The following is a 14,282-nucleotide window of genomic DNA, read 5'->3' as shown; positions in this document are numbered from 1 at the left end:
CATTCTCTCCTTCCACTTTAGTGTAGATAATATCATTTGTTCAAAAATACAAAAATCATGTTCTCTTGCTCACCAAGTGACCAAAGATTCATCGCCACTAACCTTTGAATTTAATATCAAAGGTTGAGACTAACACACGATTACACGAATAGCACATCTAATTATTCTCCACCTATGATATCAAATCAAAGGGTAAATAACCACACATCACATGGTCATCCGGTGACCATGAGAACATTTATGCCCAACTAATTTGCCAACAATGCTAGTTTTGCAGAAGCTTGATTCAACCTGGCCGAGAAAAAGAAGAAATCTCTTGAATGGATTCATAAATTCAGACCATATGGTGTTGATGGCCACATTACATCAGAAACATACATGGCAATAGGTGTATTTAGATATATATAAAGCCAAGGACTTTGTGTCACTTTTGAGGGCAAAGCACACACAAACACTCAAACCCATCAAATAACTCAAATATCCGTTTTCTGACGCTAAGCTGCAGCTCTGATCTTACCGAGGCAGCGGTCAGCAGATAAGTAAGTTTTCACAATACCCTCCTGCTCAGTCACTTCAACTTCAAGTTCAACGAAGAAAACAAAGCGAAACACATTGACGCTTCAACATGGAGCTACCCTAGACAGTCTCAGCTTTTAACTGTACACCTAAACACCAATCATCTATCCAGATCTCATTCTTCTTTCCATATACGGCCAGTAATCCTCAACTTTAGTTCTTGCCTATCCCCACCTGAGAAATAGAGAGCCAGATTCCTCTGAATAATGAGTCCATCCTGGCTGTCACGGACTTTTCTATGACTGTCGCGGATACTCCTAGGGATACCCTGCCATATTAGCTTACGGCCATTAGCACCAACTTCCAAACTATAGCCGAATTTCTTAGCCTCAATATCATCACCCATGAATCGTAAAAAGGCCATGTAGACTGGAGCCATTCCTAACTGGAAAGCCTCAAAGTGCAAACAGAATTGTCTTCCGAAACAATTGAAGACCTGCGGGAGAAAACATAATTCAATATGCCGGTCAGTAGTACACATTAAAAAATTAAATTTTCCAAGCAGAATCAATATGAATATTGCTACTAAACATTGTACACGCACCAAAAATGAAAAATTAAAAAAGGTACAGGGTTTAACTACACAAATTTATAGTTTTTGTAACACTTTAGAATATTAAAATTAAAAAACTTACGGTAAGCATCCAAGTTGCATTTTCAACTTCATTTGGGTTTGCTTTAACATATCTATGGTTGAAGGTGCACCCATCATGCATGTCAACCTTGTGATCCTCTTTAAGATGAGCAACGAGAGTAGGGATGTCACCTGTAATAGAGCACTCAGATCCAGCATAAGGGCAATTATATAGACGAAATCGACAGTGTTGTTCATGTTTGAGCTTGCTGTAGTAAGGAAAAATATCATGACATCCTAAACTCTGGTATCTGCATGGAAGTTCCAATGATTCAGCAACTTTCTCCAAAGCCAAACACCTTATATCGCCAAGCTCATAGCGGCAAGTGGGGCAACAATTGTGCACCCTTATCTTGCAGTCAGAACATACTGTGTGGCCATTAGGACACTGCAAAACAAGAATTTTAAAACAAAAGAACTGAGTCCTAAAGAACATGTAATTCCATATTGACAGGACAATACCCCGTGTTCAATTACAAGAAGAGGGTAAAATTAGAGTCAAGAAAGTGAGGGATTGATCACTTCAAGGGGTTCAAGGAAGTCTGAACCCCAAAAGTCAATAAGTGAATAATTTTATCTTGAATAAAAGGAACACAGCCATTGCAATTTAGTCTTCAGCAAACCCGAAAATTAAGAGTAATAAAACTAAATGATCAACTGTAGTGCGGTAGCCTGTGGATAGCATGAACAATAATACATATAATTAACTAAATCATGTTGGCAATAACAACTAAAACAAGGGGGTCACAAGACTCACAACATAATACATATACAAAGGCATAACAATCTTATTTTTCGCATTTAAAACGAGAAAGGGGGAGGGCTTGAGAGTTTCATACATTTATATTCAGAATAAATTAAAGCAGAGCAACACAGAACTATTATGAGAACTATACTAAGATAATATAGGAAGATCATGAGTCCAGGCGTAGTCCCAATTGTCAATCCCAGAAATTCAAAAGGAGAAAAGGAAAAGACTAATAAACTTTCAAGTACGATTGCAAGCACTGAATGTTCTGCCATAGCAAGCACAAAGGCAAGGCTAATAAATTTTCAAAGATTATAGCCTGCATGATTTTGTGATAATTGTAGGATCAATTTAGAAACAGAAGATTCAGGTGAAACATATGTCCTAACTGCAAATGTACCTGATGAATAGGAGGGTACATCAAATTCGTGCAGACAGGGCACTCAAGCAACTCATGCACACCATTGGTTGAATAAAGACCATGCTTTCCACCCAAACCAGGGGTAGTCTTACTAATCATACTATTACTACCTGTCTCTGACTTTGCGATTGCCATGTCATAATCTGCCAACTCAAGAACACCCTCGCAAAGTGTCCCCGGGAGCAGGACTGTTTCAAATCTTTAAAAATCTTCTTATAAAATTCCCCCAGGAGCCACGAGTGATTCAAATAGAACAAAATTCTGGCTCATAAGACAGGAGGATTCTACTTGCCCTCTATTCCGCTCTCAATTCTCCATACACATGCTTACCTCTGTCAAAACAAGTTGAACAAAGAGTTATATATAACTATATCACATGCTATGGATGAAATACTTTCTAAAGAGTGTACTATTCAACTCGAGTCCAAAGTCCAGACAAAAGACAAATAACAAGAAGGAAAGTTTTCATTAAATGTAAACAGTTGTTCAGCTCAATTCGCTTAGAAAGCTTATGAGGTATAGGCAGGTCAGATTAGACTTCAGTTGCTTTGCCATATCAAAAGAACTTGGAAAAGATTCTTGCTTGGCAGCAGGAGATTCTCAATCTCCTATAGTCGACATTACAAGGCTACACCTATAAATATCTCCACTTTTCCACAGTAGCTTCAAAAACGCTCTTCGAGCTCTTATAATCCCACCAAATCGCTTATTGGGATAAAATTTGGAATTTGTTTTACCGGTGAGTATTCCAAGATTGGTGGACATCCATACCACCGAGGCACAGTAAAGGCCCTCTTGAAACTATTGGTAAACCATGAATTCTCACAACTACAACATCACTATGCTTTTTTCAAACCTTAGTTTACAAATCAATATCCAAAATTTATTACTGCACAAATATTATGGTAGCAATAACAGAGTTCATAAGAATACGAAGCAAGGAAATTATGGAGATTGAGGAAGAAAACATGCATCATGCAAATATTTTCAACTAAAATACGCAAAGAATTTCAACTCCAAAAGAGATGAAACAAGGAACATATGGATTTTCCTTTTCCAACTTTTCGATCATCACATAGGCAATTTCAGATTTATATGATATCCAGCAAGATAAGAACAATCCCAGATCAATTCAGAACTATGCTTTGACTAAAACCCACATTCCCCATTTGCACTAAAAACAATAAGTTCAAAAATTTACACAGAAGACATTAAAAAGCAACCAGCTTTCTCAATCAATCAGGAAAAAAAAAAAATAATAATAGACACCATAACAGTAGCACAAAAAGCATACTCCGATTCACAATTGCAACCAGAAACCCAACAAAAGTTCAAATTAAGCTTCCCAATATCTACCTTAGAGAGAGAGAGAGAGCAGAGAAATTCAAACAAAAATCTCAACCCAGATACCCAAATTTCAAACCAAAAACTGGGTTGTTTCCAAAAACTAACTTTCCCTTCATCTAAAATAGCAGTGCAAATAAATCCAGGCACGATAAAAAGAATGAAAACAAAAAATCCCCATTCCCCTCCAAAAACCCAATCAACGATCAAAAGAAAAAACAACAACAAAAACAAAAAGAGAATCCAAAAGCGAGCCCAGAAGCAACACACACGCGGATTACCCGGATAGGTAAAATTGAAGAAAAAGGGAGTGCCTTGCTCGTATCGGTGCTGGCCATCGATGGCCTCCGTTGTCTCTATGCTTCAGAATCACTCAAGAAATGTGCTTTTGTTTTTCTTGTTTTTATTTTATCTTGTTTTTGTTTCTTGTGTTTTTTTTCTAAGTAAAAGATTTGATCCCTGTTTGTCTGACTTTACTGACTCGTTTAGAAAGTGTATTAACATAATGAAAAGTGTTTTCAGTAAAATAATTTTAAAAATCACCTAATAATACCAATTAATGGTGAACTTTACTAATAAATTAAGACTTTTCAATTCAACTCATATTAAACTTATTATTATAAGTATTGCAGTCAATTTTTTTTATTATACTGTGTTCAAACTTAATCATGATTTCTTAAATTATCATTTTCGGAAAAAAAAATTAAAAAAAAGTGAGTGGTTTTCTTTTAGATTATTAATTCAAGAATTATTTTTTTAATATATGATATTATATGCACTAATAAAATGAAAATGAACTAATCTTTACAATAAGCTTGCTGGTTCAAATTCGTGTTTAATAAGAATCAAAGACTTCTCACTTGCAAAAAAAGAAAAAAACCACTAAACTATAATAATAAGCGACTGTTTAAATTTAGTTTTGCTCCAAAGAGAAATTATCATTTAAAAAAAATATTTGTGAGAAAAAAAATGAATGGTTTTCTTTGTTTAAATTTAATTTTACCACAACGAGTGGACCAACAGTGCCTCCACCCGCACACGACGTTTGAATATATTCCAGTCCTTTTTGTATTTTTTTTTTTTTTTTTTTTCAAGCACGTTGACGCCTTTAAATTTTCTGGATGGACATCTGTATTTTATTTATTTGTATTTTTCTCTAAGGATGCAAATTTGAATTTCTCAGTTCACACAGCTCGCAAGTCACTACTCCTCGTTTGATAGCCACTTTCGTTTTTAGTTTTTGTCCTTATTTTTTGTTCAGTTTTTTATTTATAATTTTCATTTTCAAAACATGAAGGTACCAAACAAGTTTTTAGTAAATTAGTGGTTGTGCGTGTAATTTTGTAGATTTGTAATACCACATCAACACGTTATGATATTGCAATATCGATGTACACAGTAAGAGAAAGAAATATCTGAAATTACTTTGACTATTTCCAAGAACTTTGGCAATTTGTATCTTGTAATTAAATAATTTACTCTTTTGATTTTGGTTAGGGTTACGAAAGGAAATCAAAACTCAAACAAGAGCATTAGCTCATAGTTCCTATCAAGTCTTTGATGAAACAAAAACAAAATATGCCTCTTTGGAGGTGTGTTTGTTGAGATTAAAAACAATGTTTGTAGAATGTTTAGAAGCACTTTTAGAAAATAAAAAATGTTTATTACAAGGGCGTATTTTTTCTAGAGAAGTGATTTATGCACATTGTTTTTTTTTCCCCATGTATTTAACATTGCGTAAATAAATCAAAGGAGAATTAAGAGACGTAATTAAACAGGTTGCGCAAAGTCATTTCTTTCTTGCTGATCACATAGTAAGTATTTCATCCTATTAATTACCGTTAGATGTCTTTTAATTCAAGATTTCTTTACATAGAAATTGAATCATAACCATTCAACAACAAAATGTAATGGTAATGCTCATCCCCTCTCAAATTAATGAGCAAATTGCACCCCTTCACACTTTATTTTGCTTATTTGCACTTATGATCTTTCTAGAAGTGTATTTGGTATTGTTTGTTTTGTTTTTATAATTTTCTAATTGATCTAAAGTCTAAACAATAAGATAATCACACTAAGTTCATTTAAATTATGGGAAGATAAATTCAAATTTGAGTTGAAAGGATGGTGGAACACTAGACAAACCTTTTTTTTTTTTCAAAATTAGGGATCATTCGAAGCCAAAAAGCGGAAGCAGCAAATAACAACTTTGAAAAATCTACTTTTTTATTTTTATTTTTTTAACATGAGTGAACAGTGCCAGTTAAATAAATTTTTCAAAATGGCCATCTTGCCCTCCCTTTCTCCTTCCTCCAAGTTCTGATCTTCATCGTGTTGAATGTTTGAGCTTTCATATGAATTTTCCATTTAAACGGAAGCACCAAACCATCATTTTTGAAAACAATGTATAAGCTTTCCGCCACCACTCAGCTACCCTGAGATTCACAACGCTTTTATATAAAAGTTTACAAAACATTTTGACGCTGTTTTTTGGACTCAAAGAATTTTTACAAATCTACCAAACACCTAACTGCTTATTTCTACAGCACATCAAATACATTTTTTTAAAGCACGTCAATACCAAACCAGCCAAATATTATACACATAGTAGAAAGCATTTCATACATAAATATTCCTTAAACATGATTAATTTGATATAATATTTCTGCTCTAACCTCTAAGCAAGAGAAATATAATCCAAAATGTAGTTTGAATGGTTTTAGGAACTTTGGAAGTCTGTATATATTTTCAATTTTCACAATTTGGGTAAAGCTAGGAAGGTAGGTAAGATAACCTCTTACTAGAGCCTGCCTCAAAATAGTAATTAGATAGGGAGCTGTGTTGTTGTCTTGTGAGACCAAAGTTGTTGGGGTGCAAGCATCCAAACAATTTTTTTGGAGTTTTGGAGGGTGGTCCTGTCAAAAACACATGAAACCATACCATATGCCTACAATATTTAATGACCAAACAAGTTTAATTGGTGCTTTTGACCAAAAAAAAAACAAGTTTAATTGTATTCAGAATTCACCAGAAACATGGACCACACCACCTCGGCACGTCCTTGGTTGATTATTGGACCCATCAAATATATTTATTATTTATTTTACAATATCTCTTGGATGGTAAATTCGATATCAAATTAGATTGTTCATTGTGTGATTTAGTCGAACTTCCCCTCCCCTTAGTATAAAATATATCGTTGTACTAAAAAAAAAATAATATCTTACCTTATTTATTATGTATAAGCAGTATTACAATAACATTGTTCTAAATATATAAAAAATAAGCCGCTTAGTACTACAGTCTAGTGGTATTCCTTTTCACATGTAAGTGAGAGGTCTTAAGTTCGATTCTCTCCAAAAGCAAATTTGAACCACATTATTGCTAGCCCATTGTGAGGCTAAGTTCACCTCATCCTCCATACTGTAGATAGTATCGTTTGTTAATAAATAAAAATAAAAGAAGTATCAAAAACATGAGAAATAATAAGGAGATGAGACATGATTAAGGACAATGGTTGATTCAGGATTTGAACCTTTGGAGTTTCAGTGTTAAAAGGTTCAAGGTTTTTATGTAGAAGTATGTAAAAAAAAAATCAGTTTATTCACTGAGGCAATTCTTTAAACACTTGGTAGTCTTTGTCGTCAACCAAACCATGTTGTACATTTATTAACAAATATCAACATATGTCGAAGCAATATGAAGAGTGATATCGAAAGTATATGTCGAGTGTTATCGACACAACCAGTTGAAATATGCCTAGTATGCGTTACATCAAACACTTAGTGAGCACAAAAAGGACTCATACCAAACATTTAGATGATCATCAAAAGATCTTCACATGTATATTTCTTGAACTTTAGATTAAGGAGAGGAGAATTGCACAAAGCAAAACAATGGGACAGTGAAAACTATATGTTGAATTTTGTATAGACATATTGTACTAAGCAACACAATGAGTCAGTTACAATACGGTATACAACTCAATACAAATATTATATGTCCGTCATCCACATAAGTCGAACTTGAAATATTTGACTTATACTTAAGGAAGAATACCGTCAAATTATAGAATTTGTTAATAAGTCCAAAATATTGGATGTTAAAGCAACGTTAATTACACGATAGTATTTAATTATTAGATTCGAGCAAGTTCCAAACATTAATCTTATAATAATATGAATGTTGGGCATTAATATTAACAAAAGTTTGGCATATCTTTTGTTCCTAATCGAGTATCTGCATCAAGCATATAACAATGAGAATATTAGGTAACCCTTTTGATATAAAAAGGAAAAAATTAATGGGTTAATGGATAGGTAAACCATGCATTATGTATGGCAATGTTTTCAAATTTGTTCCATTTGGTAGCATATGGTTATCATAATTTGAATCAAAGACTTCATTTTAATTTAATTAAGGCACTTAATCATAATCTTAACTATAATTTTTAAACATTGGGGGCAACTAAACTTACTCAATGCGACCGGCGATCACACGTTGGGAGTCTGTGTTCACAAGCATATGTCGATTTCATGCTATTTCTGTTTTAGATTTTTTTTTTTTTAATATAAATGATATTGGATGAGCATTTAAAGATAATAATTGAGTACGAAGGTGAATGCTCTTATGGCATTTATCAATTCGTAATCGGAATCAAAGGTGCCAGATTTTGATTACGGAGTAATTTTGTATTTAGCGAACATATGGACATGTTTACTTATTAGAAATTGGAAAATGAAGAATGAAAGAATTTAGAAATATGAGAAGGAAATGGGATTGGTTCAACTAGTATCTGTATCTAGATGATTCTTGAATTTTAGATTTTAATTACGTTTTTCAAGAGAAAACTTACACTTTTCAATTTTCTTACTAGTAAGTAAACGCATGAGAAAGTTAAATGAGTGAAATGATTTTCTTATTTATATTTTAATGAACGCATGAAGCTCAAGAATTAAAATGATTCTATTTTTTTTACAAAAAATTATTCTAATTCTTATTCTTTATTAGCAAACATGGAGGAATCAATACCATTGACACTGTGAATACAAAAAATTCTAATAAACAACTTCAATATGAATTTCGAAAATTGAAGCTTATGAAATTTGCATATTTACGCGTACATACATTCCCCACATTTCTGACAAAACAAAGATGATAAATACGGCAATGATGGCGATTATGATGTGCCAAACGTTGTGTCGTTTGCATCGTATGTAAACAATGAAAAGTACACAGATCTAGTGGGTTAAAAACTTAAAAGCCTTACCTGCATTTGCAGTTCAGTTTCACAGAATTATATGAATGTTTTCGATAAATGCCCGCAGTGGAAAGTCAGTTTCGTACGTACACCCTTACTTAAAACCAAAATAGTCATTTCATAGCATACAGCCCACAGGAATTAATATCAGAAAGGTTGGTTGGATTTTTCCTAAATTTTTTTTAGAGAAATGGGATAAAATGATTATATATCAAATTTTAATTAATGAACTGGGCAAAATTAAATATCGATAACATGGTGGTAAGAGAATGACGATGTGTGTAGTGATCAAATATCGCCAACATGTTGAAAAACTGATGACTTCGACAATATGGCTTTGAAATGATCACTTTGACTAATTTTCCTAAATATTTATTGGGGAGTTAGATTAAAATTGTGTTTAAAGGGGGAATCACACTGTTTGATCTAACCAACTTAGCTCCGCTAGGTCTTGCAAAAGAATAAATATAGGGTAATTTGCCCTTGTGGTTTGATTTAAGTAACAATTTTTTCAGAAGAAGGACAATCCACAACTTAAAGTACTTGAAAAGTGTCAATTTTTCATAGACTTGGTCTTGGACCAAAATTGTTACTGAACCTAAAGTAGAAGGGTGAAAAGTGTAAGTAGCATTTTTTTTTTAATAAAAGCGATATTCTAACATAAAGAGGAATTAGAAGCAATATTGAAAAATTACTAACAAATAGCGTAAACTTGGCCATTGGAACTAATTTGCCTACACCTGGTCATCAATATTGTTATTTCAAATCCACCATTCTCCATCATTAGAATTTAGATGTAGTCATATAAATTAAGTACCTTATTAAGTGTTATGCCCAACTCCACTAATTTCTCAATTATCCAACAGTGTAGATTGTTCTTAACAACGCTGCTTGATTTGGGCCGCATTGTCTTTCTTAAGGTGGGCTTTGTTGGATACATTTTGTTGGGCTTAAATTGGCAATTAACCCACAAGGAAGCAAAATGTGATCATTCAAACATGCATGGACATTTTACTAAGTGTAATGTTATGAAGGCTATATTTGTAAATTAAATGACATGAAAATTGATGATTGAATTATACTTAAGCGTTGATTAACGTGCTTATTTCTTGTTGATGACACGTTATTTAGTTTGCAAATTTAGTCTTCCTAGCTTACATTTTTACTAATTTTAGGTAATATTGGGGCACCTCAATAAAATTACAACAGAATAAACTTTGATGGCTCTATGGAAAATAATGAAACTACCATTGACTTTGTCATTGGAGATTCTTTTGGTTCTCCTATTGTTGTAGGAGCTCGAAATATTGAAATTAATATAATTTATGTGGCTAAGGCGTTTGCTTAAAGGAATACCTTCAACTTTAGGCTAAAGGGTTTAGGGATCTTTTGGTTGAAGGTGACTTGAAGCTGGTCATCGACTCCATTATCTAGTTTCTTAGAGTCTTATTTATTGTGAAGCAAATTTTTGCGACTGTCTACAAATACCCTTTTTTTTTTTTTTTTTTGATTGTGCTCGTCTGTAATTAGTAGAACAAAAAATATTTCAAATTAGCTCAAGAGAAAAACATTTTTTAGTCAATAATTTAAGAAAAATTATTTTTAGTTGGAAATTTTTTGATAATGTGAGAGAATTATTAGTTTTGTGTTCATCTTCATGATAATTAGCAGAGAACACACACTTTATGTGTGTGAACAATTTTTCTTAATAAGTGCATATTTTTTTTTATTATTGCATAATTACTGTTTTGTCATATTTATGTAAATATTGTGTATCAAAAGTGATAGTAAAATTGGAAAAATAAGTATAAAAAAGAGGGTAAAATAGGAAAAATAGGGATATGATTGTCATTTTGTCAAAAGGTACAAAATTACTATTTTGCCCTCCTTTTGTCAATAGTGTGTATCAAAAATGAAGGCAAGAAAAAAAAGGGAAAAAAAGGTTGACCAAGAGGGTTTTGCCAATAATAGTATTAGCATATGGACACACACAAAGTGTGTGAGAAAATTTTTTATTTTTGTTTTTGAATTAGAAGGAGAGATGAAGAGAGTGATAAAGAATGTGAGAGTGAGAAGTTTTTTTTATTTTAATTAAAGATATGTTAGGATTACATGTAGGTGACATGTTAGAAAAAAAAAGCAAAACTTGGTTGTGTGAAATTACATTTATGCCCTATATTTCTTATTCATGTTTTATTTTAATTAGAAGGTTAAACTGGTAATTTCATATAATTTTGATTTACAATGAGTGTTTTATTGATTAGCAGAGAATATAATGCAGTTTTCTTTTTCTAAAATGAAAAAGAAAAACCCCATTTTCGCGCCCAACAAAAAAAATCAAAAACCCTACAGTCACACTCAACATTCTCGCAGTTTCACCCTCACCAAATCACTCCCACACTCCTGCAAGATCCCCACTCTCCCTTCCTACTTTGACCTTCATCTCTCACTAATGGAGGAAAAAGACCAGCAAAAAGCTGCAGATCTGGTCAAAGAGCTCGTCATCCACCTCCGCTCCCAAAACCCCAATTCCGAATCTCACCCGCCCGAATCTTACCCGCCAACTCCAAACTCCCCGGAATTCCAAAGCTCGCTCTGCTACGCTTTTCACTTGATCTTTAATAGAGATTTTACCACACACGCAAACGGGTTAAAAACTCCTATATTACTTGCAAGAATGACAAGGTTGTTGTAGTATAAACGGTTCTCGCAAGGTCGTTCTCCACAGGGATTATTAAATAATTCGAAACAAATCAAATTCCAATTAATTATTGTAAAGTAGAAAATTGAGATGATTGGTTTTATAATCTACTTAAATTAAAACGAATTTAATTAATAAAAATAAACTAATCTACAATATTAAAGATGAAGGGGAAAGAAAACGGTTTTGGAAAAATCAGATTAAGAAAGCACTAGGGTTCCATCATCACTTAGCAATCCTATGTATTTTTACCAATAACTTATGATTTACACATGCCACTTTGAAGGTTAGGTTTTCCTAATTTATATTCTACTTGGAACCTCCAACATAGAACGTATATCTAACATGAAACCCGTCCAGACGATCGAATCAAATTTGAACATGAAGGACTTATTGTGCTTTATGAAAACCCTTTGAAAAACCATGCAACCCTTAAGACGTGGTAATCATCTTAAGTAAAATTACAATTATTAATCACAAGAAGCCAGCGTCAATTTCAGGGAACCTTCCGACCAAAACTGCATTAAATTACTTTTCTAAAGATCCGAATGGTGATCAGGCATTAAGACAATTAGATAGTTTTAATCACAGTAATCAATAATTCAAAGTATGCATGCAATCAATCACAAGCAATTAAATAAAAATTACATATTCATGCTAAAGCTTAAGGCTTCGCCCGAGAAGAATGAATTAGTTGCGCATATTCATAATTGAAATCATAGAAAATATTATTAAGAATAAAAGGAATGAAAACACCTTAAAGTAGAAAATCTCCAAGAACCCTAGCAATTACTCTATGACTCCAAAGTTGCATAAAAGAAAGTGTTGCAAAGATTAAGAACGGCCAAGCAATATGTTTGCTAAGCCATCACACAAACCCTAAAACATAGGTCTCTTATTCCAACTAGGAAACTAAATAATAATAAAATATCTTAGAAAATAAAACCCTAATTAAACTAGGAGAATCTGACAAGTACTTGTCCAGCCACGTTTTAACTTCAAATCTCCACCAAATCTCGCCTATAATAGATTGTTTTAAGGATCAGAACGTTCTGAACACATCTCCAGAAGGCCACGAACCCATCCGAGGTCATCTTGGGCTCCAAAAACGTCATTCAAGCCCAAAACGTCACTATTCCAGCACTGCACATGGCTCCTTTATTTTATTGCCAGAAAATCATCGCTTGGTAGAAAAAACTGATATTTTGCTATCATCAAGCCAAGTGACTCACAAACGTCCTCGAATTGGAATTACTCCAAAATTCGTCCATTTGACCATATTTTGCTCCAGAAGAAGTCGAAAGTCCTATATTATAAATACAATTCAAAGTATCAAAATTCTTCCAAATTATTAACCAAAATATACTAAGAATAGGGTAAAATATACTCATCAATCTTCAGCCCATTAACTCCGTCTGTGGCTCCCGACGCCGCTGCCATAGCCCAGTCCATCAAGCGCCGCCTCGCCACTCAAGGTAAGTCCTCGCAGGGCCTCATTTTCGCCGGCCTTTATACCAAATTTGTGTCGAAAACTGGCCCCGGGAGTGTAAATAACAAATGGGCAGTTGTTTATTTGCTCAAAATTGTGTCGGATGATCGGAAAAATGGGAAAACCCAGTTGGATTCTTCGGTTTTGTTGCCTAATTTAGGGTTAAATGATGCCAAATCAGGGAGGGAGTCGAGGGTTTTGGTGGGTAGGGAGAATAAGGAAAAGGGTTGGAACAATGAGGTATTGTTGGTTTCTAAAGACCCGAAAAATCTCCGCGAAATTGCTTTTAGGGAGTTTGTGAATTTGATTAAAGAAGAGAATGAGGTTTCTGAAGAGGTTTTGGTGAGAGAGGTGTTGTATGCCTATCAAGGAATTGATATGAATGTTTTCGATAAATGCCCGCAGTGGAAAGTCAGTTTCATACGTACACCCTTACTTAAAACCAAAATAGTCATTTCATAGCATACAGCCCACAGGAATTAATATCAGAAAGGTTGGTTGGATTTTTCCTAAATTTTTTTTAGGGAAATGGTATAAAATGATTATATATCAAATTTTAATTAATAAACTGGACAAAATTAAATATCAATAACATGGTGGTAAGAGAATGATGATGTGTGTAGTGATCAAATATCGCCAACATGTTGAAAAACTGATGACTTCGACAATAGGGCTTTGAAATGATCACTTTGACTAATTTTCCTAAATATTTATTGGGGAGTTAGATTAAAATTGTGTTTAGAGGGGAAATCACATTGTTTGATCTAATCAATTTGGCTACACTAGGTCTTGCAAAAGAATAAATATAAGGTAAATTGCCCTTGTGGTTTAATTTAAGTAACAATTTTTTCGGAAGAAGGACAATCCACAACTTAAAGTACTTGAAAAGTGTCAATTTTTCATAGACTTGGTCTTGGACCAAAATTGTTACCGAACCTAAAGTAGAAGGGTGAAAAGTGTAATTAGCATTTTTTTTTTAATAAAAGCGATATTCTAACATAAAGAGGAATTAGAAGCAATATTGAAAAATTACTAACAAATAGCGTAAACTTTGCTATTGGAACTAATTTGCCAACACCTGGTCATCAATATTGTTATTTCAAATCCAC

General features: G+C 33.3%; 1 protein-coding gene across 2 annotated transcripts; it reads right to left on the bottom strand.

Moving 5' to 3' along the window:
* Positions 1–305: 305 nt before the first annotated feature.
* LOC103958772 (E3 ubiquitin-protein ligase SINAT2) lies at positions 306–4,171 on the bottom strand. Of its 2 annotated transcripts, none has more exons than XM_009371099.3 (4): positions 4,005–4,171; positions 2,359–2,711; positions 1,212–1,598; positions 306–1,012 (listed from the first exon to the last, which is right to left on the bottom strand). In XM_009371099.3, the coding sequence occupies exons 2-4, from the start codon at positions 2,512–2,514 to the stop codon at positions 692–694; spliced, it is 864 nt and encodes a 287-aa protein (XP_009369374.1). In that variant the 5' UTR covers positions 2,515–2,711; positions 4,005–4,171; the 3' UTR covers positions 306–691. The 2 variants fall into 2 exon arrangements, with proteins under 2 accessions (XP_009369374.1, XP_048426526.1); XM_048570569.1 differs by lacking the exon at positions 4,005–4,171 and adding an exon at positions 3,736–3,961.
* Between the last annotated feature and the right edge of the window lie 10,111 nt (positions 4,172–14,282).

The sequence above is a fragment of a genome, unplaced genomic scaffold (assembly GCF_019419815.1).
Source record: "Pyrus x bretschneideri cultivar Hongxiangsu unplaced genomic scaffold, Pyrus_bretschneideri_v1 Contig53, whole genome shotgun sequence".
Classification (NCBI taxonomy): domain Eukaryota; kingdom Viridiplantae; phylum Streptophyta; class Magnoliopsida; order Rosales; family Rosaceae; genus Pyrus; species Pyrus x bretschneideri.
The sequence above is the reverse complement of the archived record's forward strand: the minus strand, read 5'-3'. Positions and strand labels throughout refer to the sequence as shown.